This window comes from Calypte anna, chromosome 22 (assembly GCF_003957555.1).
Source record: "Calypte anna isolate BGI_N300 chromosome 22, bCalAnn1_v1.p, whole genome shotgun sequence".
Classification (NCBI taxonomy): Eukaryota; Metazoa; Chordata; class Aves; order Apodiformes; family Trochilidae; genus Calypte; species Calypte anna.
Window position 1 is genome coordinate 1,048,148 of NC_044267.1, and position 19,682 is coordinate 1,067,829.

Consider the following 19,682-nt stretch of genomic DNA (forward strand, 5'->3'; position numbering starts at 1 on the left):
GTCTCTGCCCCTCACTCACCTGTCCCTGTTCTTGGTTAGGAGGTTGCGTTCGATGCCTTCCATCAGGTTCTCAAAGCAGAGGTGCATGGCCTGCTGCTTCTCTGGGGGCTGGCTGTTCACTATGCTGTTCCTCAAGTCTGAGAAGTACTGGGGGAGAAAAGAGGAGGAGGAGGATGGGTTTATTTCCAGAGGAATGGAATAACCACCCCAGCTTCCCAACACGGATCACAGGTTCCCCAGGAAGAGAGAGCCAAGGAGGTTCCAGCCCTTCTACTGCCCTTAGAGATGGGAGTTCAGAGGATTCCTTAAGGCCAAGGTTGCTGCAGGGGGAGGGCTGGACACTTCCCCTGACACAAATCCTGCTCCCTTCAGCATCATCCAAACTCAGAGGCACCTCCTGGTTTTTACCTTTTCATTGAGCAGGATCAAGCCGAGCAGAGGCCGAGACATTGACCACTGGTTCCTGCAGTCCTCAAAGATGATGATATTCAGCACTGTTGACAGCATCTGGAAGAGGGAGAGTGAGGTTTAAAACCAGCCCTTCCACTCCCTCACCCCCCTCCCAGGGAACTGATTCACTTTTGATACTTCCAGATTTCAAAGCCTCAATGCCACAGAGCTCTCAGCACCCTGGGACCAGAAGAGGACCTTGAAACCCCCATGAACTGCTGGGAAACCTGACTGAGGGCACACGGAGGAGTTGTAGTTATTCCTGACACTCCATCCTGCCCCGAGACACCCAGGGGGGATTGTCCCATCTGCATTTCAACAAGAGTTTAAATAGAGAGCACAAATTCTGTTGCCCCAGGGACCTCTCTCTGCTTTGTCTGCATTCCCTCCCAGAGCCAGGATCTAACCTGGCTGCTTTGGGAGATGCAGTTTCTTTCTTTATCCTCAGAAAACACAGCTTCTAGCCCCCTGAAAAAAGCCTGCTTGTCTCTGCATGTGATCTGCCAGCAAGGCTGGAATGATATTCCCTGCTTTGACACCTGGACAAGCAGCAGTGAGGGAGGCTGGAGAACACCATCAGCAAGGCACTGAGCACTGCAGTTCAGGGGAGAGGGCTGGAAACACGTTTTGCTCTCAGTTATGGAGAGCCACAACCCAACACGGGGCCCTCAGGAGCACCAAGACCTCAGTGAGTGGAATCCTCTGCCACCCAGTGACCCAGAGGCACCCAAAGGCCACGGTGCCTCTTGGTAGGTGCTGAGCTAAGCCTGATGCAAACAAGGAAAAGGTCTCAGCTCATTACTGACCCTCTGCTCCACATCTCTCTGAGGTGGTGTGGGTGGAGGCAGGTGGCAGGTGTGGTACCAGCATGGAACAAACCTCCATGATGACCAAATTCTCCTCTTCTGAAAGAGGTGGGAATGCTGCCAAGGCAGCCCATGCTCCAGAAGGCAGCAAAACTTCAGGTGGTCCCAGCACAGCTCCTGTGCTGAGGATGGGGACCCCACAGTGCCTGCTCTGCTCTGAGGGCACATGGACACCTGAATGTTTCAAGAAAACCCTGATTTAGTATTTTTTTGTTTAAAGCAGAAGAGCACAGGCTCTCAGGTGTGTCTCCTGGCTTCATTTCTATGAGCTGCCAGTACAGCCTGTAGCTGTATTTCTTGAAATTTCTTTTCTTATTTCTTGAAATCAAAAGAATAACTCCTTTTTGGGTACTTCCTTTCATATCTGAAGTGCAAACCTAGTGTTCCTTACAGAGGGAGAACCCCAGCCCTGAAGCATGGCTCTGAATCACAACTCTTGGGTAGTGCAGGCACAGGAGAGATGCAACACCAGCAAAAAAAACAAAAAAAAAATCCTTTTTCCTCTGGAAAAGCCTGGGGCTCTGGAGCAGGGAGGATGACATCATGCTGGGAGAATCCAGCAGCTGTGCCCCAGCAGCTGAGGTCTTGTCTTTACCTGCTGAATCATCTCTGGGTGCTGCTGCATGATGTGCAGGAAGCGGTCGCTCTCCTGGGTCAGGGGTGTTGTCCTCTTCTTGGTGCTGCGTGACAGCTGCTTGAAGAGATAGGTGACAATGTGGTCCAGACAGGAGCAGCAGCCCGTGCAAACCATGGTGTCTGCAACAATGAGAGGAAAAGGGGGAGATGTTGGGGTCCTGCCAGCACTTCCCTGGCTCCTGGACAGGCTCCCAGGAAACACAGTTTATCCAGTCCCTGAAGGAACCACCTCACCCTGACCAGCTCAGGAATCTCCTCACATATTCACTATCCCTGATGTTTCAGCCTGAACAGAGGTGAAACTCCCCCAACCCCATTCCCAAGGTCCCATTTCTCTCTCAGCCTGCATTAGGATGCAGTTAAAGCACCCAACATCTTGCCCTGCTTCCAAACCAAAGCCCTAAGAGCAGAGAGATGGTTACCTAGTGCAGTGAGGCCTTCTGAAATGGAAGAGAGAATATACATGATTACATGAGGCTCCAGACTGGCTATAAAGTTCATGTGGTCCTGGGTAAGAACTTCCAGCAAGGAATAGTATGACTGGCTGAGCTTGGGATAATCCTGCAGAGAAAAGGAGAGAGAAAGACTTTTAAGGCCTCCTGGTTTGCCTGGATCAGTTACATCTTTCTGCTAGACCCAACCCACTCATTAATCACCTGGAAAACTACTTACTGAATCTCCTGGAAAGAGAACAAACCATCCTCTCACCCAGAATAACTTATGGACAAACAGATTTTTCCCTCCACTCCTCTCCCACCAAAGAGGCTGCAGCAACAAGGGGTTCCCAACACTCTCACATCAAAATATCTTGGCTCTTTTCTACCTGGGACAGATGAGACTTGGGAGGAATGAATACATTTTGCTCTCTCTCCTCAGTATTTTGCCAAGCAGGGTTGTGCTGATGGGACCTCAAAGCTCTGCTGAAAAAGGGATTTCTGTGTCTGGGGCCTGGAGAGGAACAGGACTCTGCAGGTGGGGGTTTTCAGCAAGCAGGTTACTGCTGGTGCACCCAGACCTCTGCCCACAGGCAAACCAGGAGAGAGCAGATTCTGTGATTCTGAAGCCTTTTTCAGGCAGAGGAACAATTATTTTGTTCACTGCTCTGCTGAGACCTGGAGCTCACCCTGCTGGGGAGCCCTTGGGTGGTGTTAGGGGGGGTGGTTAGAGCCAGGACCTCCTGCTGCTGTGATTTCCTCCTGCCCCTGGGTGCCAGGAGGTGTCCCCTGCTCACTGGTGTCTGTGTCACCTCCCAGGTGTTGGCTCACCAGCAGGTCACTGTGAGGGATGGAAAGCAGGAGTTTGATGAAGGTCTGGAGGGCATTGTCCAGGGCATCGTCCCCATAGAGGCGAAAGACCCCGAAGTTGACGTAGCTGCCACTCAGAGCTGCCTTCAGCATGGAGAAGCAGATGGAAATCCCCTTCAGCTTCAGGGCATAGACCTGATCCTTTGGAACCTCCCCGAGCGTTAGGATTCGATTTCCTGCAGGAGCACAGAAGCAGGGGCAGCATTTCAGCAACCACATCCAAACCCTTTTCCCCTCCAGGACGCAGGAAAAACAACAGCAGAGACTTTAAGGAGTGGGTGAGGAGTCAGACACAAGCATCCAGGATGCCCTGGTTTGGGCCAGGATAAAGGTAATTACTTATATTACTTATATTCTTATATTACTTACATTCTTGTATTACTTATATTCTTGTATTACTTATATTCTTATAGTACTTATACTCTTATAGCACTTATATTCCCCAGAAAAAGGTTGAGGGACCTGTTTCAAGTCAGAAGTGTCTGGCTCTACTGAGAACACAAGTAATCCTGCTGCACAGGGACAGCCTGACTCTGTCCCCACCATGGCCCATGGCACCCTGCAGCCTCACAGGGGGCTCAGCTGAGCTCCTGCCCCTTGCTCTCATCTTTTCCTTTCATTTGTATGGCAAACCCCCTGCCCTTCTGCCTGCTTACCCAGCAGCTTCATGCAGAAGCATCTCCCTGTATCTAAGCATGCATTCAGCAGGCAGCTTGGCACTGCTCCCCAGCCTGGGCTTGCTCTCTGAGCTGGCAAGTGGCCCAGCTCCTGCTCCCCAGGCAAGTGGAGGAGTCAAGGGCAGAGGGAAGCTGCCCACATCCCACCTGCTGGGCACTCACCATATGTGGTTATCATTTTGCTGGTTTCTCTGAAGAGCAGGATGCCATTGGGTGAGGAGACATCAAACTGCAGCCTTTGGGACCTAGCAAAGAGAGAAGAAAACAAACTAAAAAGAAAAACAACAGGGAAAAAAAGTTGGAGCTTAAATAAAACAAAGCTGAGGCTGCAGCACCTCCATGTGCTGCTCACCAAAAAGCACCTGGGTCTGGTGGTGATGAGCAAAGGCAGTGAGGGCAGAGGCTCTGAGGGAGAGAGGGGCTCTGCTGTGGCAGAAGGAAGGATCTGTATCATCACAAATGTTGGGAATATTACAAGATGGAGGCTGGAAATCCTGCCTTGGCAATAGTCACCAGGCTACTGCACACAAAGACAGTGAACATCTTGGAAGCAGCCCTGGAGGGCAGGCTGACTGGCTCCTATTCATAACACCAAGAATCCAGAGCTTGGCATTTTTTTCCTCCCTTAGGGTGAACAGATCTTCCAGTCAAAGCTCAGCGAGTTGCCCAGTTCACCTCAGAAATAAATGAGTGGATGTGTTCCAGCAAGGATTGTCCTGCTGCAAAGATGCTGCTGGGATGTGGCAAGCAGCCTGGGCAAGTACAGAGAGTCAGCTCTCAAATGACTGTGCCCAAGCCCTTCTGTCCCCTCCACTCAGCTGTGACAATGCTCCCTTCCTATGGGGTTGTGTGTGCAGATGGCTCTGAGCCAGAGCAACATTTTGGCAGCCTTCCACCCTCAGATTAGATTGCTTCTGAATTATCTGAGCAGCATCAGAGCTACCTCTCTGCTGGCAAAAAAAAAAAAAAAAAAAGCTGATGCTCTAAAAGCAGAAAGTGGTCATCTGGCTGCCAGAGAGAGAACAAGGCTCATTTGAAACAGGGGTTTTAAAAATGAACATGAGATGTCTGCCTCCATCTTACAGAGCTGTCCTTGGGAGCAGACACTGAGCAAATTCAGGGCTTATTGATTGTGTCTCCTGGTGGGGCTGAGTCATGACCCAGCTGATATCTGAACTGAATCAGGTTTTCCTCCCTCCTGAAACAATTCCCTTCACCCCCTCTGTCCCCTTCAGAACACAAACAGACTGAAGCAAAGACAACACAAGTGGGGCAGCAGCACCCAGAGGAGCAGCAGCCAGACAAATCCCTGGCAGGGTGCAGGTGCTGGAGGCTCCTACCTGTTATGTACCAACTCAGCCATCAGCTTGAGGACAGGAGTAGTGCAGGCTGGGTCATGGTACCAGAGCTCAATGGCCCTCTGGAGGATTGGCATGTAGGATGGATAGCTGCAGGGTGAAAGCTGAGGAACTTTCTTGCTTTGCATGATGAGAAAAGGTGACAAATTTGACTAAATTAGGGCTGTTCTGTGTGCTGCACCCAAACCTTGCAAAGGAGTTTACTTAAGAAGGTCAAGCAGAGATGCTGCTTGCTGGGGTCTGCTTTATCACAGGAAAAAAAAAATAATAATAAAAAAAATCTTTAATGGGGTTGGCAGAGACAGTTCTGATACTAGGACATTAAAAAAAAAAGAAAAAAAGAACCAAAAAAGGTTCTGAGGCAAAGGGTAGAGGTTTGCCAGCACCAGCCAGCTGACCTTTAAAGGCAAAGAGAAATTGGGAACCCAGATACAGAGCTCTCACCAAGGGGACAAAGCCACCAAATGCTGCTGGGCTCAGAGAGCAAGAGGAAAAGCTGCTGAGATGCACCCATCCCATAAAGGCCTTTGTGCTTTACAGGTCAAGTCTCTTGAGGTCCAACTGGAAAAAGCCCAAGAGTTCAGCTCTGAGCAGATTTGCAGGTTGACTTGGTTGCAGACAGACCAAGTCAAATCTATTTTAGGGCTTAGAGACAGGACACTGAGTACTACAGGAGTGAAGAGAAACCCTAGCCAGGATTTACCAGGGAAAATAGGGCATTTGGATGCAAGCAGCAAGAGTTCTCCCTTCTGAGAGACAGGATGACTCAAGTTTCAGGGCAAGAGAAGGATACATCCACTCAAAGAGCATCATGAAGCTGGTCTTGGCATTGAAGGCAAAGGCTATTCCCCTCAAGTCTCTCACCAAACCAACCAAAGTTCTCTGTATTACAGAAAAAAAGCTCCATTAAAATGTGACACACACCCCCCCAATCTCACCCTCCCTGGCTCCCCCAGCACAGAGCCCTTTCCCTCCCATCCCAACACCAGCACAGCCTTTCTGTGATGGATGCCAAGCCCTGGTTAGACACTTTTAGGGTTCCTCTTCAGTGCCCAGAAACCCTCTTTCATTTGAGCCAGCACTGGGGGATTTCATTCCCAGGAGATGGAGGCTGACAGCTTCAATTATGAGTGGGGGAACCCCACTGCACCCCCAAAGAAAAGCACCCATCATCCCCCCAGCATCTGCTTGTCTCATTCAGAGGGCAGAATGGCTGGGAGTGACTTGGTGTCTCCTGTCTGGCTGGCCCCAAAGTGTCCAAGCTCCTAAGGGAATGAGTAAGGAGAGCACAGGCAGCAGGGAAGGTTCTGCCCAACTTACTTTTGCCTCTTGTTCATTGAAAGTGTTTGTGCTGAACATCTGTGCCACAGTCTCAAAGGCAGCTGTGAGGGGAAGCATGAACTGCTCATACTGATCCTCATCTTCCCCTGGAAGGAAAAACAAAAAAAAAAAAAAAAAGAGGAAATGAGGAGAAAACAGACTGCACCTCCCCGTGCCCTGCAGTTCTGCCTGAGACTGAGACACTGCAGAGGCAGAGAGACCACAGGACTGCAGACAGGTCAGCTTAGAACAAAGCCTGTCACCTCAGGAAAATATTTGGAATATTATGAAGGAAAAATTTAGCCCCAGCCTTGCTGGTGTGCACTTCTGGACCACCTGCACCCAGCCAGATGGCAGCAAACCCATCTCTGAGCTTCTTCCTTCTCCTTTTTCTTACCCCATTCGGTTCCTCCCTGTCCAGCATCCTTCTGCAGGAGCTTACAGCTCCTTAAGCAGCAGAACTAAGCCTACTGCAGAGCCCAGCATCCAACCCCCAGAGCCCTGCTTCCCAGGAAAAGATTCCAGTACCTAAATCCACCATGAGAAGACGCCCAAGTGCAGTGTAGAACGTGGTCCGACACCTCATGTCAGTCAGGTTGGACTGATTGTTAATGCCCAGGAAAGAAAAGTGCTCACTCTGCAAATGGAAAACAAAAAAAAGAGATGGGTTAAAGGACAACCAACACCCTGCAGAGGTATCCAGGGTCCCCTCATTCCTCTCCTTCTCAGCCTGTGCCAAGGTGAGAAGCACGGAGCTGCATGGGTGTCTCGCTCAGCATCTCCCCTCTGCCAGCTTCACATCCACCTGTGAATCCAGAGATCCCATCCCCAGCACATCCAGCTGGGAGAAAAGGCCACCAGAGGGCAACAGGCACCGTGCCCCGGAGCAGACCCAGCTCTCAGCTTTCATCTTGGAATTCCCCAGGAGGAGATGAACCAGGAAGTCTCCCTGGACTTTGCCTGAGGTCCCTTGCCTCCTGAGGACACTCCAGGCTGCTGGAAAACAGCCCTCTGCCCACCTTCTCCACAGAAACAGGAGCTCCAGACAACAAAAGTCTCAAAGCAGCTTCTGGGCCAACCACAGGACTGACTGCAAAATATCCCCAAGCTCCAGGAACACAGCACCTGGGTCAAAGCTTCTGATGTGGTGCTGGGAGCCCCATCACTACAGCACCAGAGCACCCAATGGCCACAGCTCCAAGTCAGAAATCTCTGAGACTCTCCTGCTGGCCTCTAGGTGCTCATTTGAACATTTCTGATTTCCAGCCAGCACCCCAGGTCTGCACAGGGGTGCTGAGCCAAGGAACTGCAGTGTGAGCAGCTCCCACATTTCACTCTGGAGAAGGATGTCTGGAGTGGAGAGGGAAGAGATCCTCACATTCAGGTGTCCTCATGGAATCCCAGCCTGGCTTGGGTGGGAAGGGACCTTAAACCTCATCCAGTTCCAACCTCTGCCACAGGCAGGGACCTCTCCTACCAGCCCAGGGTGCTCCAAGCCCCATCCAGCCTTCAGCACTGCCAGGGATGGGGCAGTCACAGCTTCTCTGGGCACCCAGGGTCTGACTACAGCCCCTCAAATCTGCAGGGCAGGCTTTGAACAGAGAGCTGAAACACAGACCACAGTTTCCAGAGGCTCAGCTTGTATGATGGAGAGAGATAAGAGTGTCCAGGTGTTAAACTGAGGGGATTATCTCCTCCCTGGAGGAGCCTGCTGTGGGATGAAAAGCAGGAGGTGAAAGTCCTTACCGTGTGATTGTTCAGCATGAACTGTACAGCACTCAGCTTCACCAGCTTCCTCACACTGCTGTATGTACAGAGGGTGTTAAGGAAGCAGCAGAGTCAGCAGAAAACTTCTTACAATGCTTGCAAAGCACTTTCCAGGGCAAAACTGGAAGGGGACTTAGGTCTGTGTTACTCAGTATGTTCTAGCCTCTCTTCCACTTGTTTTCCACAGAGGAGAGTCCTGCAGTGAGCATTTTTATTCAGCTGTCAGGAAGGACTATAGGATAGGAAGGATATAGGATAATCTGTGACTGCAAACAAATTATCTCTGGGATGTAAGCTACAGAGCAATTATGACCCAAAACAGTACAAAGCAGCCAGCTAGGTGAGATGCTGACCACTCCCAACCCACTCTTCTCACTACCCCAGAGATGAGGTGGTTCAGGAATCTGTTAGAGGCAAAGTGCTCCTGTTCCAGCAGCATCTGGGTCACTCTTCCCAAAAGGATATCCAATGGAGAGGTCATTGAGCAGCTGCAGTGTCTTGGAGGTGATGGGCTCACATCGACCCCAGTACTTCAGGTTGGTGATGCTAGGGAAGAGAACAAGGAGGGATCAGAGGGCTTTGCCCAGCTTCCCCTTTGCTGTGTGGTGGATCTTTCCAGCTCAAAAGTCACCCAACATCATCAGCTCCACCCTCCACCGAAACCACAGACATCACAAGCCACAAAAGATTGGTATAAAATCACTGTACTTACATTTGGTTGACTAGAAAAATTATCCTTCAGATAATCTTCACTACTTGGGTCCCAAGCTACACTGGCCCATACCCAGGCCCTTGGAATTCTGTGGCACTCCAGGGCTGGTTTCTGCAGCAAGGGTAAGAGAATTCTGCGGCAGTGACTACATGCAGACGTATGCAATTCTGCACCTGCACCATCCACTGTCAGCTGCAGAATTCTAGTAGCCCTTGCTTCTTTCCAGGGGAGCCACATTTCACCCCAGAGACAGGGGTGATGCTGAAGAAATCGAGGGGGAGCTACTGGCTGCACAGCTCCAGGCACAGGGCACTGGGGCGTCAGCATGGGAGCTACTGATTTGGTTCCAAATGCTCAGGAGGCTGCCAAAGACATGGCAAAAAATAAGAAAAAAAAATGCCAGTGGACAGGTTTGGTCCAGAGGAGAGCTGCCAAGAAAGAGGCTGAATTGGGTGCCTAAAGATTGGAAGGATTTTAAGACAAGGACTTGGGCTGCTTTGGTATTGAACAACATGATTTGAAAAGAAAACCTTTGAAGGAGCAGTTCCCTCCCCAGAGCTTTCGTGGCTGGTGATTACCAAGAGTCAAGTGACAAAAAACCTGAGTGCTGTCCCCTCTCTGCCTTTGGTTTGACTGAGCAGGCACTGGGAAAAAGAATCCATTCTCCTGGTGTATTTTTGTGTCTCCACAGCCCAGGCAAGCATCCACGGTGGATAAATCATCCTGGATATTGCAGGTGACCTAAACCCTGGCAAAAGCTGTGATTCTCTCCAGCAGACAGATGTTGCTAGCTTTAGACTGACCAACAATCCCCTGTATTTCAGTTTTCCTGGTTCCACCTTCAATGAAACCCTGGAAGCTCTGATGCCTGCAGGCAGGAGCACTTACATTTTTCCTATGAAGACACTCAGGACCATGGTCTCATCATTCAAGCCCAGGACCTCGGAGAGACGGCGGTAGAGCTGGAGGGAGGAGAGAACAACACCAGGTTAAAAGCTGTCAACAAAACAAGACGTGGCCAAGGATTATTTGGGGTTTTTTTTTTAGCTTGTTCTCCCTTTGTGGGATGCATGCCCTGGAGGGTGAACTCTCTGGGCTTCCCTAGATCAGCCCTAGTAAGTTCAGATGCTGTGCGTGGAAGCTGGGCACTTGTTTTTGCCAGGGAAAGGGGATGTGGCAACTGTGCTCCTGCAGCACGTGCAGTGCATCTTAGTGAATCTGTCTGCAGCTCTAAGCCCCTTATCTCAACATTGCTCCAAATTCTCCAGGGAAGGGAAGGAAGATCATAGATTACTGGAAAGGAAGGGAACATAATTCTGGAGTAATTACGTTCCCATTGTTTAACTTTTTATTTTATTTTATTTTATTTTTTTAATTTAAATAGTTATTTTGCATCTCTAAAGATGCACCAAGGCATTTAAAGTCAACCTACACTTGTGATGAAGAGAACTGATATTTGTCTTCACTTCAGAGCCAAGGAAGCAAGCCACAGCTGCTGAGCTCATGGTTTCTCATGGGTGCCACTCGCACACTTTCACAGCCACACAGGCTGAAGGGACTCATCTGAAACCAGCAGAAACCTGGCAGGTAACAAAGCTGAACCCAGGCCTCAAGTTTTAAGCCTCTGCCACAGTCCCTGGCTCCTTCCTGACCACACAGAAGGTGCTGAAGGTTTTGCAGTGAACACACTGAGCCGAGCAGCCGAGAAAACCAAAATCCTAAAACACTACACTGAAAAAGGGGAGGCTTGGACTGGGATCAGAATGAGCATCCAGACCATGGATGGATTTACCTTGGAAGACTTCTGCACCTGATCTCCAATGTAGATCTTACGGAACTGCTCGAAGAAGCTGAGCATGGCAAGCTCCAGCTTCTCATTCCCAGCCTGTGCCAGGCGAGAGTCCGTCAGGTTCATCAGCTGCAGCACCCTGGGGAGAAGTGGGAAAACTAGTTTGCTGCTGGGCACTGGGAGGACATGAGGCATTTCTGGCACATGGTGGTGTTCCTGTTCCACCCTGCGTGCAACAGGATTTGGGGTTTTCTGTGGGCAGTGCTCAAGAACTGACAAAACTGGTAGGAAACCCTTGGCTGGGACACACTCCTCCTCTGTTCCTCCTAAGGCTTCTCCATCCCTTCCCAACAGAGGTTGGGGCTTCATTTACTGCAGAAGGGAGTTTTGGGTGCTTTATCCATCATGTTCTCAAAGCCACCAGAGAAATCCCTTCCTGCTCCCCTCACAAGAGCCAGACTGCCCAGCAACCCCAACTTTGGGGGGGCTTTTGCTGTGAGAAACCAATGCTCAAGGAGCAAGGAATGGGTTGGAGGGATTGTTAAGGGAAGTAACAGACCCAGGGGGCAATCCCAATGGTTTTCTTTTTTTTAGTGTCCCCAGACAAGGACTGGGAAAGAAGATAAAATGTAAACAAGACTTCTGTGAGCATCTCCCATCCATGCTGGCACTAAAGGGAGATGAAATATCTACGAGGGCTTCACCATTTCCTTTTCAGTAACCCATGGGAAGCCAGAGCTTGATGTTATCTGCTGGCTCACCAACAGGCCAGCTTCCAGTTGAGCTCCTTTGCTATCCCAGCTCCCAAACAGAGCATTTAGGCTCTGGACTGGAAAAGCATTCCCAGTGTGACTCGAGGTTGTTCATATCTATCAAATAAATCTTTCACTGGAGAGGATTTACCCTCCCAGAAATCCAGCACATGTTTACAGACAGTATAAAGCTTTGAGAGTAACTGCAATATTGACAGCTGATTTAAGGACAAAACCCACTTTTGGATTATTAACAAGAAAAGAAAGACTTTTCTCTCCAGCCCAGCAAAGAACTGGAGTTCTTTGCATTTAGAATGCATTTAGTTCTACTCCAGAAGAACTCCAGTAGCATTTAAGCCCAGTTTAAATCTCCTTTCACACTCTTCCCCTCACTCTCTTCCTTCCAGCTCAGATTTGCCCCAATTTAGCTAAGCCAGGGCAGAAGTTGGCCACTTGGCTCTACCCAATCCCAATCCTGTTCTGTTTACAGTGAGAAGAGGGGAAGAGAGCAGAGCCTGAGCAGCTTCCCAACAGGAATCCCATTTGTTGATTCCATCCCTACCGACAGACCAACTCTCCATCCATGGCATCCTGCTCATCCGTGCTGGCAAAGGAGACCCTACCACCAATCACTGCCCCGATGATGTAGACGAGCCAGGTCAGGCGCCCTGCAACCAAGAGAGGAGATGAGGACCCCACAGAGGGCATGAGGATCCCACAGAGCCCATGAGGACCCCACAGAGGGCAGGAGGACCCCATAGAGGCTATGAGGATCCAACAGAGGGCACGAGAACCAAACAGAGGGCATGAAGATCCCACAGAGGCCATGAGGACCCAACAGAGGGCAGGAGGATCCAACAGAGGGCAGGAGGACCCCATAGAGGCTATGAGGATCCAACAGAGGCCATGAGGACCCGACAGAGGCCATGAGGATCCAACAGAGGCCATGAGGACCCCACAGAGGGAATGAGGACCCAACAGAGGGCATGAGAACCCAACAGAGGGCATGAGAACCCAACAGAGGGCAGGAGGACCCAACAGAGGGCAGGAGGATCCAACAGAGGGCAGGAGGACCCCATAGAGGCTATGAGGATCCAACAGAGGCCATGAGGACCCCACAGAGGGAATGAGGACCCAACAGAGGGAATGAGGACCCCACAGAAGCCATGAAGACCCAACAGAGGGCAGGAGGATCCAACAGAGGCCATGAGGACCCCACAGAGCCTATGAGGACCCCACGGAGGGCAGGAGGGCCCAACAGAGAGCATGAGGACTCAATATAGGGCAGGACAACCCAATATAGGGCAGGAGAACCCAATACAGGGCAGGAGAACCCAACACAGGGCAGGAGTATCCAACTCGTCACACACGTTGCAGAGGGAGCTGAGGACTTGGCCATTCCATTGTGGCCAAACCAGGACCCAACAGGGAGGAGCTTTCTGCTTTAGTGCCCCACCAACAGCAAAATAACTCAGCTCTCCACCTGGTGGAGAACAGGCACGACTGAACTGGAAAAGAAACCCAAATGCCAGGTCTGAAGCTCTTTGTTGCTGAAAGCCAGCTCCTTGTTTTTTATGTATTTAAACATGTACAGGTGTTAGCAGGAGCCATTCTTTCACTGTACATGTGGCTGGTGAGGCAGACATCATATGGAGTTTTGCTCACAAAAAAATAAATAAATTAACCCCCCCCACACTGTCCTGTGTGAGCTCAGCAATGCTGCTTCAGAAGGAACAGGAACAGTTTCCAGCCTCATGCTGATGTGCCCAATTTCTTCCCCAAAAAAGGGGAGCTCCATTATTAAAGAGGGGTCTGAGCACAGCTACACCCCAGCTCCAAAGGCACAGCCTCTCCATGGCCAGTGTTAAGCAATTCCTAAACCTGCTGTGCAAGAAGAAAACCTCCACACTGAACCCACCCAAAGCTGCAGACAGACAACCTCCTTCCTCCTGGGCTTCCAGGGGAAAACCCCACTCCCAGTTACTCATCACCAACCACCAGCAGGAGGTTTCTGCCACATAAGCAGTGGGAAGGTTCAGATGAGCACTCCGTGTCCTGCCTCAGGCAGGAGAGGGATGGGGCAGGACTGACCACCTGTGGATGGGGAAACATCCTCAGGACTTGTCTCTGAAAGACTGGGCAAGGAGATCATAGAATCCTAGAATGGGCTGGGTTGGAAGGGAGCTCAGAGCTCATCAAGTCCAACCCTTGATCCACTCCCCCCGTGGTTCCCAGCCCATGGCACTCAGTGCCACATCCAGGCTCTTTGGAAAGATCTCCAGACACGGAGAATCCACTCCTTCCCTGGGCAGCCCATTCCAATGCCTGAGCACCCTCTCCAGAAAGAAATTCTTTCTCATCTCCAACCTAAACCTCCCCTGGCACAACTTGAGACCCTGCCCTCTTGTCTTGCTGAGAGTTGCCTGGGAAAAGAGCCCAACCCCCCCCTGGCTCCAACCTCCTTTCAGGGAGTTGCAGAGAGTGATGAGGTCTCCCCTGAGCCTCCTCTTCTCCAGCCTCAACACCCCCAGCTCCCTCAGCCCTTCCTCACAGCAATTCTGCTGGATCCCTTCACAGCCTCCTTGCTCTTCTCTGCACCTGCTCCAGCACCTCAAGCTCCTTCCTGAACTTCCTGAGGGGCCCAGAACTGGACACAGGACTCAAGCTGTGGCCTCCCCAGAGCTGAGCACAGGGGCAAAATGTACCACATCTCCCCCAGAAAGGAATGGAGTCAGGTGTAGGACAGTGCTATCTTCAGCCAGCAGAGTGCCTTGGGGGTGGCTGTGCACAGCCAAAAAATGTCCTAACACCATCCAGGCACTTCTCCAGGGGAAGTGTTGGAGATCTGCCTGCCCACTGCTGGGTCTCACCAGGACTCCAGGCTTCTGGAACAGTCCTTTTGAGAAGGGGACAACTTAGTGCAAGCTCCCAAGCTTTCCAAAGAGCCTCACCTTCTTGTACTGCAACATCCATGGGGCTGGCAGTGGCACTCTGCAGCAGCTCCTGGTAGGACTGGGCTGACTGGTCAAAGAGCTGCACCAGCAGAGCACAGGTCTTCTCGTACTCACAGCGGCCGATGGTGGAGAGCTGATCCAGCTGCTGCTGGACAAGGCCAGTGTCATCCAGTGGATCCTCCAAACCATCTCTAAGCAGCAAGAAAACACATCAGAAAAGGACTTCAAGGGTAGACACAGCTTAATTCATAACATCAGCTCCTTTCTATCAGGTGGAGGATGCTGTTCCAGGCGTACAAGACCGAAGGCTCTGCCTCTGCTGTTTGTCAGGATGAGAGCTACAGAGATCCATGGAATAATTATCATTGCTGCAGCCATAAATCCCAAGAAGAGCTGTGGCTCAGGTGGAAAGGCCATCAGAACCTGGGATGAGTAAGCTCTTCTTACATCTTCAACATTTATCCAGGTCTTAGAAGGGAATGTGCAGTGCCAACATCAAGCTCTCTGCCTGGCTGTCTGTGTAAAGCTTTCCATCTTTCTGCTTTTTCCTCTAGCTTTTCTTTAGCTGCTTTTTCCTCTAAATGCCCTGACCCCAACAATAAGTTTATTTCAAAGCTGGCTGAGCTAAACCTGCTGTTCTTCCCCTGCATTGCTAGATACCTAAAAAGGGACTAGACAATCAGTCTACCTTAAGAGAGACATTATTTGTCTACATCTGACCATTTGTTTTCATCAAATACAAGCAGAATTCATCCCACACAAACTCAGACATTACAACAGAGTCCTGTGGGCTGCCCCTGCACTCAAAAGGTGAAACAAAAACCCAAAGAGAAGATACTTATCAGTGTAATTCATGCCACCTTCCAGGAAAGATCTAAAATCTTTGCATCCTTATTTCTCTCTGCAATTTAGCATGTACATGGTATGCAGCAGATGTCTGAGGCTGTGCCCACAACACACAGACCACTCAGACCAAGCTCAGGCATTGGAGATTGAGTAATGTTTAAAACAAAAAAAAAAAAGGAAGGGGAAGAACTTTTTTAGGAGAGACAGAACATGGGATTTAGGTTAAACCTCCCTTAGAAATCCTCTGGTGATTCACACCACTTCCTGCAGCCCCGGTCTTACTCTTTGTAGGAGCAACCCTCTCTGGAGGTGCTGAGCAGAGGTGCTGAGCAGAGGTGCTGCCAAACTGTGCTTACCTCAAGATGATGTGCACAGACTCCAGCCTGGAGGTGATGTAAGCTTTTGTGACTTCTGGGGTGTAAGTTTCCAGCATGTGGGGCTCTGTGGCTTTGACGTAGGGCACGGACGCAGCCAGGCGCTGCCACAAGCTCAGCAGGTAGTGAACACTGTTGGGGGCAAACTCCCAGTGCTACCAGGAGCCAAGAGAAGGAAGGAAACCAGGAGGTTACAACCTTCATTAGTATTTTACCCACCTTATTTTGGCTCACGGAGCACTCATGGGGCAGCACCTAAAAGCTTTGATGATCTGCTTGCTGATTTTCAGTGGGGATTTCAAGCCCCACCTCAGCTCTGAGGGCATTATCATTTATCCTATATTATCCCACTGTCATATCAGGAGTGGAGACTGAGGGATAATCCTGAGCTCCTGGGCTGAGCCTAAGTTTGGGGCAGCAGCTCAGCTTTAAACAGGATGTGGCAATCACAAGTCTCAAACTACTGCCCAGCTCAAACTGGGGTGCTGCAGACAGCTGCCCAAAAGCACAGTTTAAAGCTGTTATCCAGTTAAATATTGAAATGTAACAATCAGAGGCTTTATGTGAGGTTTATCATTGTTTTTAAGCATGCTCCAGAGGTTTTATGTAAGGTATATGATTGGTTTTTTAAGCATAGTCTGTGCAGGGCTGTAGTTACAAGCTGCATGCCAGTGGAAGCCTCAGTGGGAAGGTGACATGATATTCAGATTGCTAACAACCCCTACAATGGCATTTTAATAGTGAAGGGACTGAGAATTCTAAAAATAAGCCTTCTTTAACAAGTAATTTTATATTTTTTTTTACATTTTTCCCCCTGCTAGGCCATGGAAAACCTCTGGAGGCACAGCAACCCCCACACCCTGCTCCATTCAGCAGGAATTCACGGAATAATCAACGCTGCACCGTGGGGTTCTGTTACAGTCTGCAGGGGAAGGGTGGTGGTAAAAATAACACAAAGTGAATTAAGGGGCAGAAAACAGCCAGGAGGGTTAGAGTTTGGTGTCAAGAGGAGGCACAAAGACCTGGGGGGGGTGTGAGTGGAAGCTTTTGTACCTGCAGGCTGGTGACGGTGAAATTGGCGATGAGTCGGATGACCTCGGGGTAGTTCTCCACCTTCACCAGCTCCCCCAGCTGGTAATTGCTTTTCAAACGGGCCAGCAACCTGCAGAACTCGTGGTAGTTATTTGGGTCTGACAAACTCTGAGAGGAGAGAAAAATAAATAAATAAAAAAAAAATATTAGAGGGGAGGGACTGAGAAGGTGGTGAAGTTGCAGAGCCAGGGGGGCAGCTCAGGGGTGGTTTTGGTCGTGGAACTGAATGCAGGAGGAGTGCTCACTGCTCCCCTGACTGCACCTGAAGGACTCACCTGGGGGTTTTCCAGTATTCTTTTCACCCCATCAACGAGGTGAGATAAAAACTTTGCTCTTTCTGCGTTGTTGAAGAGGGATCTGCGTACAGAAGCTATCTGCACCAGGCAGGATAAAACCTGAGGGGAAGGAATAAAAAGGGGGAGATGAGAAGAATGGAATTAACATCACGTTTCCTTTCCACCACCTGACAAATCATTTAAATCTGATGCTCCTTTGCATGCTACCCAGGATCTCTTTCATCTTCCCAGTTCTCTGTAGTCTGTGTAAAAACAAATTACAGCAGAGGTTAACAAGCACATCACCCAAAGGAACATCATCTGCACCCTGACACTGTGTGCTCCCAGCTCTGCTCCCAAACATGGGATTTCTTCAGATGGAGAGACTGCAAATACACCAGGACTGGCAGGGGAAGGTGGGAAGCACCACAGACTACTTGGAGGAGTATAGCAGAAGCTAGATGGCTGGCAAGAAAAACCAATAAATTGTTCTCAGACCTCTGAAATGTAAATCCAGGGTAAATTCCAAGTGCAGCTGCAGCAGGAAGGGGCTGGTGAGGGGGTTTTGAAGAGCAGGGGCAGTCAGTTGTGCCCAGCACCCTGCAGTCCCTCTCCAGAGGCAAATCCCCATCTCCTCTGACCAGCACAAGCTCTACCTGCTCAGCTGCCAAGCCTCTCATTCTTTCTGGCTCTTATATTTACTGATCAAAGAGGCAGGACAATCAAAGGCATAATTGCTTTAGATTTCAATACAGTAGGAAAAAAAAAAGAAAAAAAAGAATCACACTGTTAAAATCTTTCATGAATATTTGAGGCTGTACATTCAGAATTAGCAAGTAACCCTTCAGGGTAACGAGCAGTGCTGAGAAAATGCTTCTCAAGGACCCTCTCCTCCCTAGCCAAAGGGCATGTTTGCACTGTGGCATTAATTATCAAAAATATTTATCCAATAGATAAATGCCCAGCAGGCAATTTATTTTTGTTTTTTTTCCCCATGTAGAAATAATGCAACTTTTAGTTCAGTTGTGCTATTGGCCATCTCACCCAACTGGGACATGGCCCAGATTTCAAGTGTGGAAGGAGAAATTACATTCCTCAGTTGTGCTCCCAGACTTGCTACCTATTCAGGGGATGGTTTCAGGATCAACTTGGCACTGCAGTGAAATAACTTAAGGTACATTCCCCAAAAAGAGCAATACTGAAAAGCAAGCAGGCAGGCTCTGAGCTAGGCAAGGACCAAGGAGGTTGGAGTTCCAGCAAACAAACTGCTCTCAGGTCAAATCCAAACCAATTTCTGGTAGTAGAGTTCTCAAGAAAAAGAAAACATGGAACTTACCAGAGGAGAAAATGAAGGAGGGATGGAATGATAAAGATCAAAGAACAACTGAAGGGTCGAAGAATCCAAGAAGGCTGAAAATAGAAGAGAGCATTTTACTGAGAACACCTCAATTTGCTCCTTTCTGAAGGTCTAACACTCATCAGCCATGAAGTACCACACTAATCTCCCAGGGATTTTACACTTCTACACAATTGCCTTTCCTAAAAAAAAAGTAAAAGCCCACAGGGTACTTGGTACCAAGACAAAATTACTGGAAAAGCCTTTAAAAACACAATCTGTGAAACTGCCTGAGAACAGCCAGGATTCTTAGAACAGGTGCTGAGTTATTTGTTAAGTTTTATGTAGGGAAAAAAAAAAACCCAACAAAACCAGTTTACTGTTTCTTAAATTGGCAAGAGTCAGCCTGAAAGGGTAGAGGAGTTTTTACAGCTCCTGAGAGCCAACCCAACCTGGACTAGGTTTGCCATAATGCTGAGGGGAGGTTTGACTTCTGGCATTCATAGAATCATAGAATCCTAGAATGGGCTGGGTTGGAAGGGAGCTCAGAGCTCATCAAGTCCAAGCCTTGATCCACTCCCCCCGTGGTTCCCAGCCCATGGCACTCAGTGCCACATCCAGGCTCTTTGGAAAGATCTCCAGACACGGAGAATCCACTCCTTCCCTGGGCAGCCCATTCCAATGCCTGATCACCCTCTCCAGAAAGAAATTCTTTCTCAGCTCCAACCTAAACCTCCCCTGGCACAACTTGAGACCCTGCCCTCTTGTCTTGCTGAGAGTTGCCTGGGAAAAGAGCCCAACCCCCCCCTGGCTCCAACCTCCTTTCAGGGAGTTGCAGAGAGTGATGAGGTCTCCCCTGAGCCTCCTCTTCTCCAGCCTCAACACCCCCAGCTCCCTCAGCCCTTCCTCACAGCAATTCTGCTGGATCCCTTCACAGCCTCCTTGCTCTTCTCTGCACCTGCTCCAGCACCTCAAGCTCCTTCCTGAACTTCCTGAGGGGCCCAGAACTGGACACAGGACTCAAGCTGTGGCCTCCCCAGAGCTGAGCACAGGGGCAGAATCCCTTCCCTGGACCTGCTGGCCACGCTCTTCCTCAGCCAGCCCAGGATGCCATTGGCCTTCTTGGCCACCTGGGCACACTGCTGCCTCCTCTTCAGCTTCCTGGCAATCCCAC

The 19,682-nt window shown here is 49.9% G+C and overlaps 1 protein-coding gene across 1 annotated transcript in view; it reads right to left on the reverse strand.

The window, feature by feature from the left end:
- Positions 1-19,682, reverse strand: part of XPO7 (exportin 7) — a 32,420-nt gene that overhangs the window by 2,134 nt on the left and 10,604 nt on the right. The window contains exons 7-26 of the mRNA XM_008501414.2: positions 18,509-18,582; positions 17,173-17,292; positions 16,859-17,005; positions 15,788-15,960; positions 14,583-14,776; positions 12,194-12,299; positions 10,883-11,018; positions 9,979-10,052; positions 8,844-8,924; positions 8,358-8,421; positions 7,140-7,248; positions 6,612-6,718; positions 6,085-6,173; positions 5,274-5,381; positions 4,096-4,178; positions 3,218-3,432; positions 2,375-2,513; positions 1,912-2,072; positions 409-507; positions 20-147 (exon numbers count right to left, since the gene is read on the reverse strand). Of these exons, the coding sequence (XP_008499636.1) occupies positions 20-147; positions 409-507; positions 1,912-2,072; positions 2,375-2,513; positions 3,218-3,432; positions 4,096-4,178; positions 5,274-5,381; positions 6,085-6,173; positions 6,612-6,718; positions 7,140-7,248; positions 8,358-8,421; positions 8,844-8,924; positions 9,979-10,052; positions 10,883-11,018; positions 12,194-12,299; positions 14,583-14,776; positions 15,788-15,960; positions 16,859-17,005; positions 17,173-17,292; positions 18,509-18,582 (2,407 nt within the window). The remainder of the gene's footprint in view (positions 1-19; positions 148-408; positions 508-1,911; positions 2,073-2,374; positions 2,514-3,217; positions 3,433-4,095; positions 4,179-5,273; positions 5,382-6,084; positions 6,174-6,611; positions 6,719-7,139; positions 7,249-8,357; positions 8,422-8,843; positions 8,925-9,978; positions 10,053-10,882; positions 11,019-12,193; positions 12,300-14,582; positions 14,777-15,787; positions 15,961-16,858; positions 17,006-17,172; positions 17,293-18,508; positions 18,583-19,682) is intronic.